The following is a 13807-nucleotide window of genomic DNA, read 5'->3' on the forward strand; positions in this document are numbered from 1 at the left end:
CGCGCACCCACAGTGTCAGCGGCAGGCAGAGCGGGGAATGATGGGAGAGGGAGCGTCAGCAGACGCTCTCTCCTCCATCATTGCATTCAACTGTACCGGTGTCTATGACGCCGGTATAGTTGAATGCGGGGCCGGGAGTGTGCTGACAACGGGGGGAGTGTGCCGACAACGGGGGGAGTGTGCTGACAGCGGCACACTCGAGTGGCCCACTACTGCCACCGACCCTTCTGGCATTTGCCAGAACTGCCCGATGGCCAGTCCGGCCCTGCCAAGGGGGCTGTGATGGCACTCTTAGTTTTTTTAAAAAGATCCCACATTGTGGAATTGGGCATGACATTCCATTGGGCTGACTTCTTAACTTGCTCTCCTGCAATCTAAAATGTTCCTGCCACTAGATCACCAGGGTAAACATGCTCAGTACTGTTATAGGCCGTTAATATTTGGGCTAGGGGCATGCGATGGCACTAATGTACTTTTAAAAAAGGTACTGTCGGGGTCGTCACGACAATAACCCTCATTCACCAGTCATCCCAAATTAAAGTATGAGCAGAGCATTTGGTACCGGGTAAGAATGAGTCAGACAAATAGCTGGTTCAATCTCAGTTGATGCTCGTGCGTCTACCAGTATCGGCCACGATCACAGCAACTGCGTTTATTTCCGGATACACAGTACTATATTGTGTGTTAGGAGAAGGAATGCATTGGGCGGGGTTTAAGCAGTATATGTCTAGTATTCAGTCTTTCTGATTTGTCCTGATGTCTCCTGGCGAATCCTCCTTTCTTCACATTCCTCAAGTTTCAATTTAAGAAGAAATGATACTTCTTTCCTCAGAGACAAAAAGTAGGGCAAAGGTGAATACTGGCAGCCATTTTAAATACAATTACATCTATATTAGCTAGCAGATGGGAAAAACTTATTGTTTCACAGTATAAGAATACAACAGTACAAAAAGTGTATGAAGATATATCTTTTCACCTTGACAGTACCCCCTTTGGGGAATTGTTTGGCAGATCATGCACTTCATTACAAGTCTCAGAGACCCACACCACTACATTGGCCCTAATTCTTAACTGTCTCCTGCAATGTCTCTTCCTTATCTCCGACAACATGACCTGGGTGAACATGCTTTGTATTGTTATAGGCCCGTGAAGTTTGGGCATGGGTGGCTGTGATGGCAATAGTATATTTTTAAAAAAGGTACCCCCCATTGGTGAAACCACATCCTTGATAGCAAACACTTCACATTTGTGTACCTTAAAGAGCTCACTGGAAAAGCTCCTTTTTGTGTTGCCTGGTTGCGTAAATTGGACACAATACACTTCATATAAATTTGATAATGCAATGATGTTAGTTTGGCTCAGTAGTTTATTACAAATATTTCTTTGTCCACTATATTAGTTTCTCTCCTTGAGAGCGATAACTTTGGCTGCCTCAAATGTACAAATGGCGAATATACAAATGGCGATTTGTAAACAAGATTGAAATACTGTACACCGAATGCATTCAGACAATCACATAGCTGCATGTCTTGTAAAACATTTACAAATGTGACAGACAATGCTCATAATGCACCATGTTGATAAATGTTTGTTTTCTCACTTCAGAAACAGTTTGAAGCCTCTATGTTTGCTGTTTGTCGTTGTAAAACATTAAGGTTTACTGAAACTCTGCCTGTGGTGGTTTGATCTAAATCCTTGTGGTTTTTATTTTCTAGTGGTTTATGGCCACTCGTCTCATGACTCCATGATATCTCAGTTTAATACATCCGTGAAAGCTGGTCACTTGAAGGTCTGGGTGAAACTAGAGTTACTACATAGTGTAAATCACTATATAAGACCAGAGAAACATGACTAAGACAGATACCAAAACTGGGGTACCTGTACATGTACAGTGTGCTGATACCTGCATAATTGGGGACGCCCATGCAGTGTAGGTAATCTAAAAGGGGTTCTCTGTCTTGGTGTTGCTTCTCGGATATTCCAGACGGATGATATTTAAAAGCCTCTTGGTGATGATCTAAGTAGACTGTATGAAGTTAATCTTCATATATACACGTAATCAGTATATCTATGTAATCCTTATATGTAATCATTAACTTTTGTATGTTATTGGTAACATATACAAAAATGTACGCACTCACACTATTCAATCTTAATATTCCTTGATTTTTGTAGTTTGCAATGAAATTGCTTTGTATTGCTAGGATTAGACTTTTTTAAAGCCGTATCTGAACCTTAGTGTTAAAAACATGGCAAACACAATTGCCAAATTTCCTGTAAATAATTCTGCAAAGAGGGAACCATCATACCATAAAAAATACGAGTGGATTTTCATGGGCACATCCAGTATGTGTGTTCCAAGGCCTAATGGGGTGCATATGACTATGCAGCAGGGCTGGCCTTGCCGCCAATGTGTAAAACAAAGGAGTACGGAGTACAAAATGCATATTGTGAAGTGGATTTTCATGGGCCCATCCACTATGTGGGTTCAAAGGCTTATTGGGGTGCATATGAATTGGTAGCAGGGCAGGCCTTGAATTCAATGCAACACTTTTTCAGGAGTCCCCCCTGGACATCTTATGACAGGGGTACTGTGGTGCGTCGTAATTCTTGGCAGCCCATCCACTCACAGCATAGGCTACAACAGCTTAGGAGACCCACTGTTTCATATTGGCCCTTTAAGAAGATTAATGCCGCCTGATGCCAGTAAAAATAGGCTCTGTGACTTTAAGAGTCCCTCCTTTATAAATGAAACAAGATGGGTCTGCTTATGTGTCACACACCACATGGCCAGTTAAATGTTACAATGACATTTCCCAGTGAATGCATTTGTAGTGGTTGAAAGCAATGTTAAAGTTGAAAAACGCTTCAAAAACGCTGCGTCTGAACTAAGCCTAAGGCTGCCGTCACACTAGCAGTATTTGGTCAGTATTTTACATCAGTATTTGTAGCCAAAACCAGGAGTGGAACAAATAGAGGAAAAGTATCATAGAAACACGTCACCACTTCTGCATTTATCACCCACTCCTGGTTTTGGCTACAAATACTGATGTAAAATACTGACCAAATACTCCTTGTGTGACGGCAGCCTAAGAGGGAGAGGAAATTTTCGGCCTGGGGTTAAATATTTGGCCTTAGAGGCCAGCAAAACCCATTTTGGTTTCGTTTTAATGTGTTTTTTGTGGCACCAGGAAAAATGGCATGAATCTCGGAAAAAAATTATTAAGGCTGTGAACTAGGAGTCAGGAATTTTTTCAGGGGCGATCCCCATGATGTTCCTGTGTCTTTTGAGCAGTGTTTCCATCATTTTTAGACCTTAAAAGGACCCCCGGGGGAGATCGTAGTAAAAGTACTTGGGTCTCCCATAGACTTATATTGGGTTCGCTGTTCTGGCTGAGTACCCGAGTATTCCAATTTGCTCGACCCCATCACTATTCAGAAATTAATATTTTGTGTACTAACCATAATTTTTAATCACAGCTTTCATGCATCTTGGCATGCTTTCCAGCAGTGTTTCACACTGCTTCTGGCGCAAAAATGTAAGCAGTTCTTTGTTTGATGGCTTGTGACTATCCATCATCCTCTTGATTACATTCCAGAGGTTTCCAGTGGGGTTCAGGTCTGGAGAATGGGCTGCCCATGGCAGGGTTTTGATGTGGTGGTTTCTTAATTTTGGCCAGAGCTGTATATATTACCCCAGTTGCCACTGCACACATGCAATCAGGAAGAGCTGAGTCGATGCTCAAGAATTAGCGCTTCTTAGGGTATGTTTCCACGGTCAGGAAACGCTGCTTGTTTGACACTGCGCAGAGCTGCAGCGTCAAACAAGCAGCGTCCAGATGTTCCAGCATAGTGGAGGGGATTTTATGAAATCCCGTCTCCACTATGCGTGGAAACCCGCACGCGGCGGCCCTGCGACTCCGGACATGCTGCGCGTCTTTTCAGATCGCAGCATGTCTGTACACCTTGCAGGGACGCAGCGTCCCCGCAAGGCATATCACAGGGCCCTATGGGAGCGAGCGATCATCCCGGATGTGAAGAGTTAACACATCCGGCATGATCGCGTCGCAGAAAGGGGGCGGGGATTCGCCGCTGCGGCGATACCGCCGGCCATCCTGACAGTGGAAATATACCCTAATAGATGCTCCATTTCTCGTGCGGCTGAGGACTAGTCTCATTAGTGTTGGTAGGGGCCAATATCCATGGACCTTCACAGCTTTTTAATATCAGCCCTTAGCTGTCTGTTTTGCCGTAGCTGGTTATTAAAAATAGAGGGGGCCCCAATTAATTTTTTGGATGAGTCCACCCATTTTTTAATAACCAGCAAAGAAAAAGCAGACAGCTGTTCACTGATTAATAAGCTGAAAAGTTAAATCTTTATTGGGCCCTTCCCAGCATAATGAGACCAGCTCACAGTTAATGTGGTCTCGTACTTTCGCGTGGTAAAATGGGGGTAGTAAGCGGTAAAGGTGAAAAATAGAACAAAAAGGGGGTAAGCAGGACAATAGCCCTGAAAACAAATGTGGATAGTAAGATCACTTAAAATAACAGAGAATAAAAAGTAATAATAATCTTGAAAAAAGAGGCATAGGTCCAAATGTAGGAGGAGGTGTAGTAGGTGGATGAGCTTGAGGCGAATGTGGCGATGAAGGTGGAAGAGGCAGGGGATGAGGTATCCAACAGTTTTTTGGAGGATTTTTTTTTTTTTTTAGGGACAGCATTTAAAAGAACATAGTATAAAATAAAAAAGAACAATGTAGATACAGTAGTCGGATGTCCTAGTGGAGGAGGAGATGTAGGTGGACATTGCAGTGTAGGTGGAAGAGGCAGGCCATTATTTTGGTGGATTTTATTTCTCTTCCTTTTTGGTAAGGCCCCAAAATAAAACAAATGGCAAATAAAATATAACAATGTCTGGGTGCAGATGGTACCTTTGTCTGGTTTGCCAAAGGCAAAGACAAGTCCTGTGGACTCCACTCCTGGTTTCTTTTAATGAAGGCGAGAGTGGCCACGTTGGCTTTGGACAGGTGGATGCGCCTATGTGTGATATCCCCTGCTCTGATAAACAAATGTTCCAACATTACACTTGCCACGGGGCATGCCGGCACTTCCAAGCCTAGGCCATGTGTCCAGTTTGGAAACCAAGAAGTTAAATGGGCAGACCCAACTTAGTATATGCAGACGTGTGGACATAGACATGTACTCTTCCACCATGTTGTTATAACACTGGCACCTGGTTGTATAGACCGTATCAGATGGTGGTGCTGGATGCATGCTGTGTCATGCTGATGAATTTTTTTCACATTTTAGTCATGTTAACCCTCCCTTCTGAGGTGGTGCCACAGCTGCGTTGGCGACTTCCTCCTCCTCTGCGTTGTGTTTCTTCTTTCAGGTGGGAATGCCGTCAGTAGTGCCTCTACCAGCATGTGCTTGTATTCACACATTTTGGCATCCCGCTCCAGTGACGGAACAAATAATGGTACTTTGTCTTTGCAGCAGGGATCCAGCAGGGTGGCCACCCAGTAATCAGTAAGGAAGATCTGGGCAACTCTGCGGTCGTTGCGCAGGCACAGCAGACTGTATTGGCTCATTCCGCCCTCTCTCTGTTGGAGTCCCTCAAGGCTCTGGCCTGGGGCCCCTACTTTTTTCCATCTATACCCTTGGCCTAGGATAACTCATAAAGTCCCATGGCTTCCAGTATCACCTGTATGCTGATGACACTCAGATCTACCTCTCTGGCCCAGATGTCACCTCTCTGCTGTCCAGAATCCCGAAGTGTCTAGCAGCCATATCCTCCTTCTTCACCTCTCGCTTCCTAAAACTCAATGTAGACAATACCGAACTCATCTTTCCTCCATCTCGCGTATCCCCCCTACCTGATCTATCTATTATGGTAAGCGGCATCACGCTCTCTCCCACACCTGAAATACGCTGCCTCGCGGTAACTCTCGACTCTGCCCTGTCCATCAAACCGCACGTCCAAACTCTTGCCACCTCCTGTCGCCTCCAACTCAAACATATTGCCATAATCCGTCCCTTCCTCTGCCCTTAATCTACTAAAATGCTTGTGCATGCCCTCATCATCTCTCGCCTCGACTACTGCAACATCCTCCTCTGTGGCCTCCCCGCTAACTCTCTTGCACCACTCCAGTCTGTCCTCAACTCTGCTGCCCGGCTAATCCACCTCTCTCCTCGCTACTCCTGTTTCTCCCCTCTGCAAATCCCTCCACTGGCTCCCAATTCCACAACGAATCCAGTTCAAACTACTAACACTGATCTACAAAGCCATCCACAACCTGTCCCCTCCCTATATCTCTGAACTAATCTCCCACTATCTTCCCTCACGTAATCTCCGATCCTCCCAAGACCTCCTACTCTCCTCCACACTTATTCCTCACACAACCGCCTCCAAGATTTCTCCCCAATATCCTTCATCCTCTCGAATTCCACGCCTCAACACGTCCGATTATCCGCCACCCTTGGATCCCTCAGATGGAACCTGAAAACTCATCTCTTCAGGAAAGCCTACAGCCTGCAATAACCATTCTGCCGCCTCACCACCACCAGAGCTACTGCACCCCCGACCTTTTGTCTCTTCCCCATTATCCCATAGAACGTAAATCCGCAAGGAAATGAAATTTCAACTCATAGCTGTCAAACAAGTTTATTACAAGATGAATAGTTAGAAATAAAAAAGAGAAATATATAAGTATGCATACATACAAATCAATAATAAAGAGTTTTAGAAATCAAAACAATGAATTAAACATTAAAGACAGATTAATAACAAAAGAAAAACACATTTTTTTACCAAAGTCCACTGTGCTTTAGCTGCAAAAATTGTATTGTGGTGCTTAAAGGCAACCTGTCACCCCCAAAATCGAGGGCGAGCTAAGCCCACCAGCATCAGGGGCTTATCTACAGCATTCTGTAATGCATTCTGTAATGCTGTAGATAAGCCCCCGATGTATCCTAAAAAATGAGAAAGAGGTTATATTATACTCACCCAGGGACAGTCCCAGTCCTGTCCGATGGGCATCGCAGTCCGGAGCCTCCTATCTTCATCAGATGACGTCCTCTTCGTGTCTCAATTCAGTAGACAGCGGGATGCCATACAGAAATAAAAACGATCACAATTGTGGGTATCCCCAACGTTTCGGCATCAAATAGCCTTTCTCAAGGGGTATCAGTTTATTTGTGATGCGACCAACAAGGTGAAAGGCTCCCGCTTAATCTTTTCAACGTCCGGAACAAGGCTCCAAGTAAGGACAAAATGACAAGGACAAAACCTGACCGCAGCATTTTGTCCTTACTTGGAGCCTTGTTCCGGACGTTGAAAAGATTAAGCGGGAGCCTTTCACCTTGTTGGTCGCATCACAAATAAACTGATACCCCTTGAGAAAGGCTATTTGATGCCGAAACGTTGGGGATACCCACAATTGTGATCGTTTTTCTTTTCTGTATGGCATCCCGCTGTCTACTGAATTGAGATAATAAATATACATTTACTGCTGAAGATTTATGGTGTGCCGGAGTTATCTATAATACAGGTCCTTCTCAAAAAATTAGCATATAGTGTTAAATTTCATTATTTACCATAATGTAATGATTACAATTAAACTTTCATATATTATAGATTCATTATCCACCAACTGAAATTTGTCAGGTCTTTTATTGTTTTAATACTGATGATTTTGGCCTACAACTCCTGATAACCCAAAAAACCTGTCTCAATAAATTAGCATATTTCAACCGGCCAATCAAATAAAAGTGTTTTTTAATAACAAACAAAAAAAACATCAAATAATAATGTTCAGTTATGCACTCAATACTTGGTCGGGAATCCTTTGGCAGAAATGACTGCTTCAATGCGGCGTGGCATGGAGGCAATCAGCCTGTGACACTGCTGAGATGTTATGGAGGCCCAGGATGCTTCAATAGCGGCCTTAAGCTCATCCAGAGTGTTGGGTCTTGCGTCTCTCAACTTTCTCTTCACAATATCCCACAGATTCTCTATGGGGTTCAGGTCAGGAGAGTTGGCAGGCCAATTGAGCACAGTAATACCATGGTCAGTAAACCATTTACCAGTGGTTTTGGCACTGTGAGCAGGTGCCAGGTCGTGCTGAAAAATGAAATCTTCATCTCCATAAAGCATTTCAGCCGATGGAAGCATGAAGTGCTCCAAAATCTCCTGATAGCTAGCTGCATTGACCCTGCCCTTGATGAAACACAGTGGACCAACACCAGCAGCTGACATGGCACCCCACACCATCACTGACTGTGGGTACTTGACACTGGACTTCAGGCATTTTGGCATTTCCTTCTCCCCAGTCTTCCTCCAGACTCTGGCACCTTGATTTACGAATGACATGCAAAATTTGCTTTCATCAGAAAAAAGTACTTGGGACCACTTAGTAACAGTCCAGTGCTGCTTCTCTGTAGCCCAGGTCAGGCGCTTCTGCCGCTGTTTATGGTTCAAAAGTGGCTTTACCTGGGGAATGCGGCACCTGTAGCCCATTTCCTGCACACGCCTGTGCACGGTGGCTCTGGATGTTTCCACACCAGACTCAGTCCACTGCTTCCTCAGGTTCCCCAAGGTCTGGAATCGGTCCTTCTCCACAATCTTCCTCAGGGTCCGGTCACCTCTTCTCGTTGTACAGCGTTTTCTGCCACATTGTTTCCTTTCAACAGACTTACCATTGAGGTGCCTTGATACAGCACTCTGGGAACAGCCTATTTGTTGAGAAATTTCTTTCTGGGTCTTACCCTCTTGCTTGAGGGTGTCAATGATGGCCTTCTTGACATCTGTCAGGTCGCTAGTCTTACCCATGATGGGGGTTTTGAGTAATGAACCAGGCAGGGAGTTTATAAAAGCCTCAGGTATCTTTTGCATGTGTTTAGAGTTAATTAGTTGATTCAGAAGATTAGGGTAATAGGTCGTTTAGAGAACCTTTTCTTGATATGCTAATTTATTGAGACAGGTTTTTTGGGTTATCAGGAGTTGTAGGCCAAAATCATCAGTATTAAAACAATAAAAGACCTGACAAATTTCAGTTGGTGGATAATGAATCTATAATATATGAAAGTTTAATTGTAATCATTACATTATGGTAAATAATGAAATTTAACACTATATGCTAATTTTTTGAGAAGGACCTGTATATTGGACTCTTTTTCTCCAGAGCACCCCTGCCTAAGTATAGTGAGCACCCTTGACTTTTGTTTTGGTCCTCTTCGTGTCTTCACGCTGCGGCTCCAGCACAAAGTACTGCAGTGTGCAGGCCCCTCTGACCTTTCCCGGCGCCTGCGCACCACAGCGTGAAGACAAGAAGAGGAAGTCATCCTATTAAGATGGGAGGCCCAGGACCGGACCGCGACTTGGATCGGACCGCGACTTGGATCGGACCGCCAGCGTGAGTATAATATAACCTCTTTTTCTCATCTTTTAAGATACATTGGAGGCTTAACTACAGCATTACAGAATGCTGTAGGATAAGCCCCTGACGCTGGTGGGCTTAGCTTACCATCGATTTTGGGGGTGACAGGTTCCCTTTAACAGACGGAGCCGGGGCGGGGGAGACGGAGCCGGGGCGGGGGAGACGGAGCCGGGGCGGGGGAGACGGAGCCGGGGCGGGGGAGACGGAGCCGGGGCGGGGGAGACGGAGCCGGGGCGGGGGAGACGGAGCCGGGGCGGGGGAGACGGAGCCGGGGCGGGGGAGACGGAGCCGGGGCGGGGGAGACGGAGCCGGGGCGGGGGAGACGGAGCCGGGGCGGGGGAGACGGAGCCGGGGCGGGGGAGACGGAGCCGGGGCGGGGGAGACGGAGCCGGGGCGGGGGAGACGGAGCCGGGGCGGGGGAGACGGAGCCGGGGCGGGGGAGACGGAGCCGGGGCGGGGGAGACGGAGCCGGGGCGGGGGAGACGGAGCCGGGGCGGGGGAGACGGAGACGGGGCGGGGGAGACGGAGACGGGGCGGGGGAGACGGAGACGGGGCGGGGGAGACGGAGACGGGGCGGGGGAGACGGAGACGGGGCGGGGGAGACGGAGACGGGGCGGGGGAGACGGAGACGGGGCGGGGGAGACGGAGCCGGGGCGGGGGAGACGGAGCCGGGGCGGGGGAGACGGAGCCGGGGCGGGGGAGGGAGACAAATTTAGTAATTATACTCATCAATCTGACATTATCAGACGCCCACAGTGTCATCCCTTTGGGTCCTCACATGGATTGTGGGGGCACCGCCATTCCACTTGGTGAAAAGAAGTCCAGTGATGAAATGACATCTGCAGGGAGGTCACTGCTCTGGGGGGCACAGGATGGGGAAAAGTCACAATACCTAGAATAAAACAGAAAAAAAATCATGCAGAAAACTGGATACAAGTAGTGGCTGACACCAGTGGCCACCGGGCTAATACTGACCAGCACAGAGTGCGAGGGGAGAATAAAGTCAGGGATCTGGAGACATTGTTGTAAAGCTGCTTCGCTCCCAGAGGTCATAGCTCAGTCATCAACCTGACAGCATGTGTCCCCAATAATATTAATGAGAACACATTTTATGTATATAAAAAAAAAAAAAAAAAAAAAAAACAGGACCGACCCCTCACCACCAGGCAGAGATTCTCATGCTAAGTAATATCAATCCCTCAGATCTCCATCATCATTCATCCCCTCCCCTGTTCGCCCCCACACACGTAGCACTATACTTTCACCGCAAGTGACATCACACACACTGACCTGCACACCACACAGACCCATGCGAGTAACATCAGCCCCATTCTCCCCAGGCAGCCCCATGCAAGCATCACCCCATTCTCCCCAAGCAGCCCCATGCAAGCAACATCACCCCATTCTCCCCAAGCAGCCCCATGCAAGCAACATCACCCCATTCTCCCCAGGCAGCCCCATGCAAGCAACACCCCCCATTCTCCCCAGGCAGCCCCATGCAAGCAACACCCCCCATTCTCCCCAGGCAGCCCCATGCAAGCAACACCCCCCCATTCTCCCCAGGCAGCCCCATGCAAGCAACACCCCCCCATTCTCCCCAGGCAGCCCCATGCAAGCATCACCACCCCATTCTCCCCAGCAGCCCCATGCAAGCATCACCACCCCATTCTCCCCAGCTGCCCAATGCAAGCAACACCACCCCATTCTCCCCAGCTGCCCAATGCAAGCAACACCCCATTCTCCCCAGGCAGCCCCATGGAAGCAACATCACCCCATTCTCCCCAGGCAGCCCCATGCAAGCATCACCACCCCATTCTCCCCAGGCAGCCCCATGCAAGCAACATCACCCCATTCTCCCCAGGCAGCCCCATGCAAGCAACATCACCCCATTCTCCCCAGGCAGCCCCATGCAAGCAACATCACCCCATTCTCCCCAGGCAGCCCCATGCAAGCAACATCACCCCATTCTCCCCAGGCAGCCCCATGCAAGCAACATCACCCCATTCTCCCCAGGCAGCCCCATGCAAGCAACATCACCCCATTCTCCCCAGGCAGCCCCATGCAAGCAACATCACCCCATTCTCCCCAGGCAGCCCCATGCAAGCAACATCACCCCATTCTCCCCAGGCAGCCCCATGCAAGCAACATCACCCCATTCTCCCCAGGCAGCCCCATGCAAGCAACATCACCCCATTCTCTCCAGGCAGCCCCATGCAAGCAACACCACCCCATTCTCCCCAGGCAGCCCCATGCAAGCATCACCACCCCATTCTCCCCAGGCAGCCCCATGCAAGCATCACCACCCCATTCTCCCCAGGCAGCCCCATGCAAGCATCACCCCATTCTCCCCAGGCAGCCCCATGCAAGCAACATCACCCCATTCTCCCCAGGCAGCCCCATGCAAGCATCACCACCCCATTCTCCCCAGGCAGCCCCATGCAAGCAACACCACCCCATTCTCCCCAGCAGCCCCATGCAAGCAACACCACCCCATTCTCCCCAGGCAGACTCCCACTTACCTGATCTATGACTTTGGAGAATGACCCCTATAATACCCCAAATCTTGCACAAAAATCCTCGAAATCCAGCCATGACATCCACAGCCTCCTCCTGTCTGCTCTGCTCTATGGAGGAAGAGGCAAATCCTGCACAAAACACTCCAAATCCAAATCCTGCACGAAATCCCGCCATGACATCCACAGCTTCCTCGTGTCTGCTCTGTCTGTTCTATGGAGGAAGAGGCACCGCCCCTTCCGGTCACATGGGCAGAGGTCCTTTAGCCGACTTGGATTTAGCCTCTACCCTGTTGGTGGAGGAGGCGCTGGGAGCCGCAATGTTCAGCGCCCTGAAGAGCGATTCGTACGTGGAGCTGAGCTTGTACCGGGACCAGCACTTCAGGGTGATTGTCTCCTGGTGGCCTGCAGTGGAGCCTTTCCCCAGTGCTCGGCGCAGGCATGTGTGAGGGGACAGGTCGGGGGGTGTGGAAGCCCGAGTACAGTGAGGCTGGAGGCCTGGTGCTGGCCCTTGTGTGCTAGTGTAGTGCGCCCCCGGAGAGCTGGCAGGCAGGTAGGTGCGCGCGCCCCCCAGAGAGCTGGCAGGCAGGTAGGTGCGCGCCCCCAGAAAGCTGGCAGGCAGGCGCGCGCCCCCGGAGAGCTGGCAGGCAGGCGTGCGCCCCCAGAGAGCTGGCAGGCAGGCGTGCGCCCCCAGAGAGCTGGCAGGCAGGCGCGCTCCCCCAGAGAGCTGGCAGGCAGGTAGGTGCGCTCCCCCAGAGAGCTGGCAGGCAGGTAGGTGTGCGCCCCCAGAGAGCTGTCAGGCAGGTAGGTGTGCGCCCCCAGAGAGCTGTCAGGCAGGTAGGTGTGCGCCCCCCAGAGAGCTGTCAGGCAGGTAGGTGCGCGCCCCCAGAGAGCTGGCAGTCAGGCAGGTGCGCGCCCCCAGAAAGCTGTCAGGCAGACGCGCGCCCCCTGGGCAGCGGGAGGCTGCTGTGCACACAGTGGAATAGGTGGGAGCCGGTGAGGCTTGGGGTAAGTTCCCGCGGTTAGTAAACGCTGCAGGGTGGACACTACGTACATCCGCAGCATCCAACCTGCTGCATCCAGATGTTACAGCTTAGTGGATGGGTTTTAAAGAAACCCCATCTCCACTGTGCGTGCTGAGACGCCTGCAGATCACCTGTGGAGACTGTCATGGAGGACGTCTCTCCAGACCACAGCATGTCAATCTATCTTGCAGAGACGCTCAGTCTCTCCACAAGATAAATGTCACCCGTACAATGTATTGGACTCGGTGATTCTGCACGGTTCAATCAACACATGCGGAATCACCTGCGTTCAAAAGCCGACAGCTCTTTTTATGCAGCGTACATGTGCTGCATCCAAATCGCTGCTGATTACTTGCATATGTGCACCCGGCATTATTTGAGCGAGATCTTGTCTCTGGAATCTTCACATCCAGTTACTGGGAAGTGAGAACTTAAGGCCCCGTCTCACATAGCGAGGTCGCTAGCGAGATCGCTGCTGAGTCACAAGTTTTGTGACGCAACAGCGACCTCAGTAGCGATCTCGCTATGTTTGACACGTACCAGCAACCAGGCCCCTGCTGTGAGATCGCTGGTCATGTCGGAATGGCCTGGACCTTTTTTTTGGTCGTTGAGGTCCCGCTGACATCGCTGAATCGGTGTGTGTGACACGGATTCAGCGATGTCTTCGCTGGTAACCAGGGTAAACATCGGGTTACTAAGCGCAGGGCCGCGCTTAGTAACCCGATGTTTACCCTGGTTACCATCGTAAATGTAAAAAACAAACAAACAGTACATACTCACCTTTCGGTGTTCGTCAGGTCCCTTGCCGTCTACTTCCTGAGTGCCGCCGTAC

The 13807-nt window shown here is 49.4% G+C and overlaps 1 protein-coding gene and 1 long non-coding RNA gene across 4 annotated transcripts in view; one reads left to right on the forward strand and one right to left on the reverse strand.

Moving 5' to 3' along the window:
• LOC143808103 (nuclear cap-binding protein subunit 2) overlaps window positions 1–13807 on the forward strand; it is a 39221-nt gene that overhangs the window by 10115 nt on the left and 15299 nt on the right. The window contains exon 2 of one of the 3 annotated variants that reach the window (XM_077290404.1): window positions 12241–12336. The exons of 1 other annotated variant lie outside the window; for it this stretch is intronic. In XM_077290404.1, coding sequence (XP_077146519.1) covers window positions 12241–12336 — 96 coding nt within the window. Of the gene's footprint in view, window positions 1–12240; window positions 12390–13807 lie in introns of those variants that run through there. One more of the 3 variants, XM_077290405.1, reaches the window with a different exon arrangement.
• On the reverse strand, window positions 588–10685 carry LOC143808104 (uncharacterized). Its single transcript, XR_013221881.1, has 2 exons — window positions 10216–10685; window positions 588–822 (listed from the first exon to the last, which is right to left on the reverse strand). It is a non-coding gene; the product is annotated as an uncharacterized LOC143808104 (long non-coding RNA).

The sequence above is a fragment of the Ranitomeya variabilis genome, chromosome 2 (assembly GCF_051348905.1).
Source record: "Ranitomeya variabilis isolate aRanVar5 chromosome 2, aRanVar5.hap1, whole genome shotgun sequence".
Lineage (NCBI taxonomy): Eukaryota > Metazoa > Chordata > Amphibia > Anura > Dendrobatidae > Ranitomeya > Ranitomeya variabilis.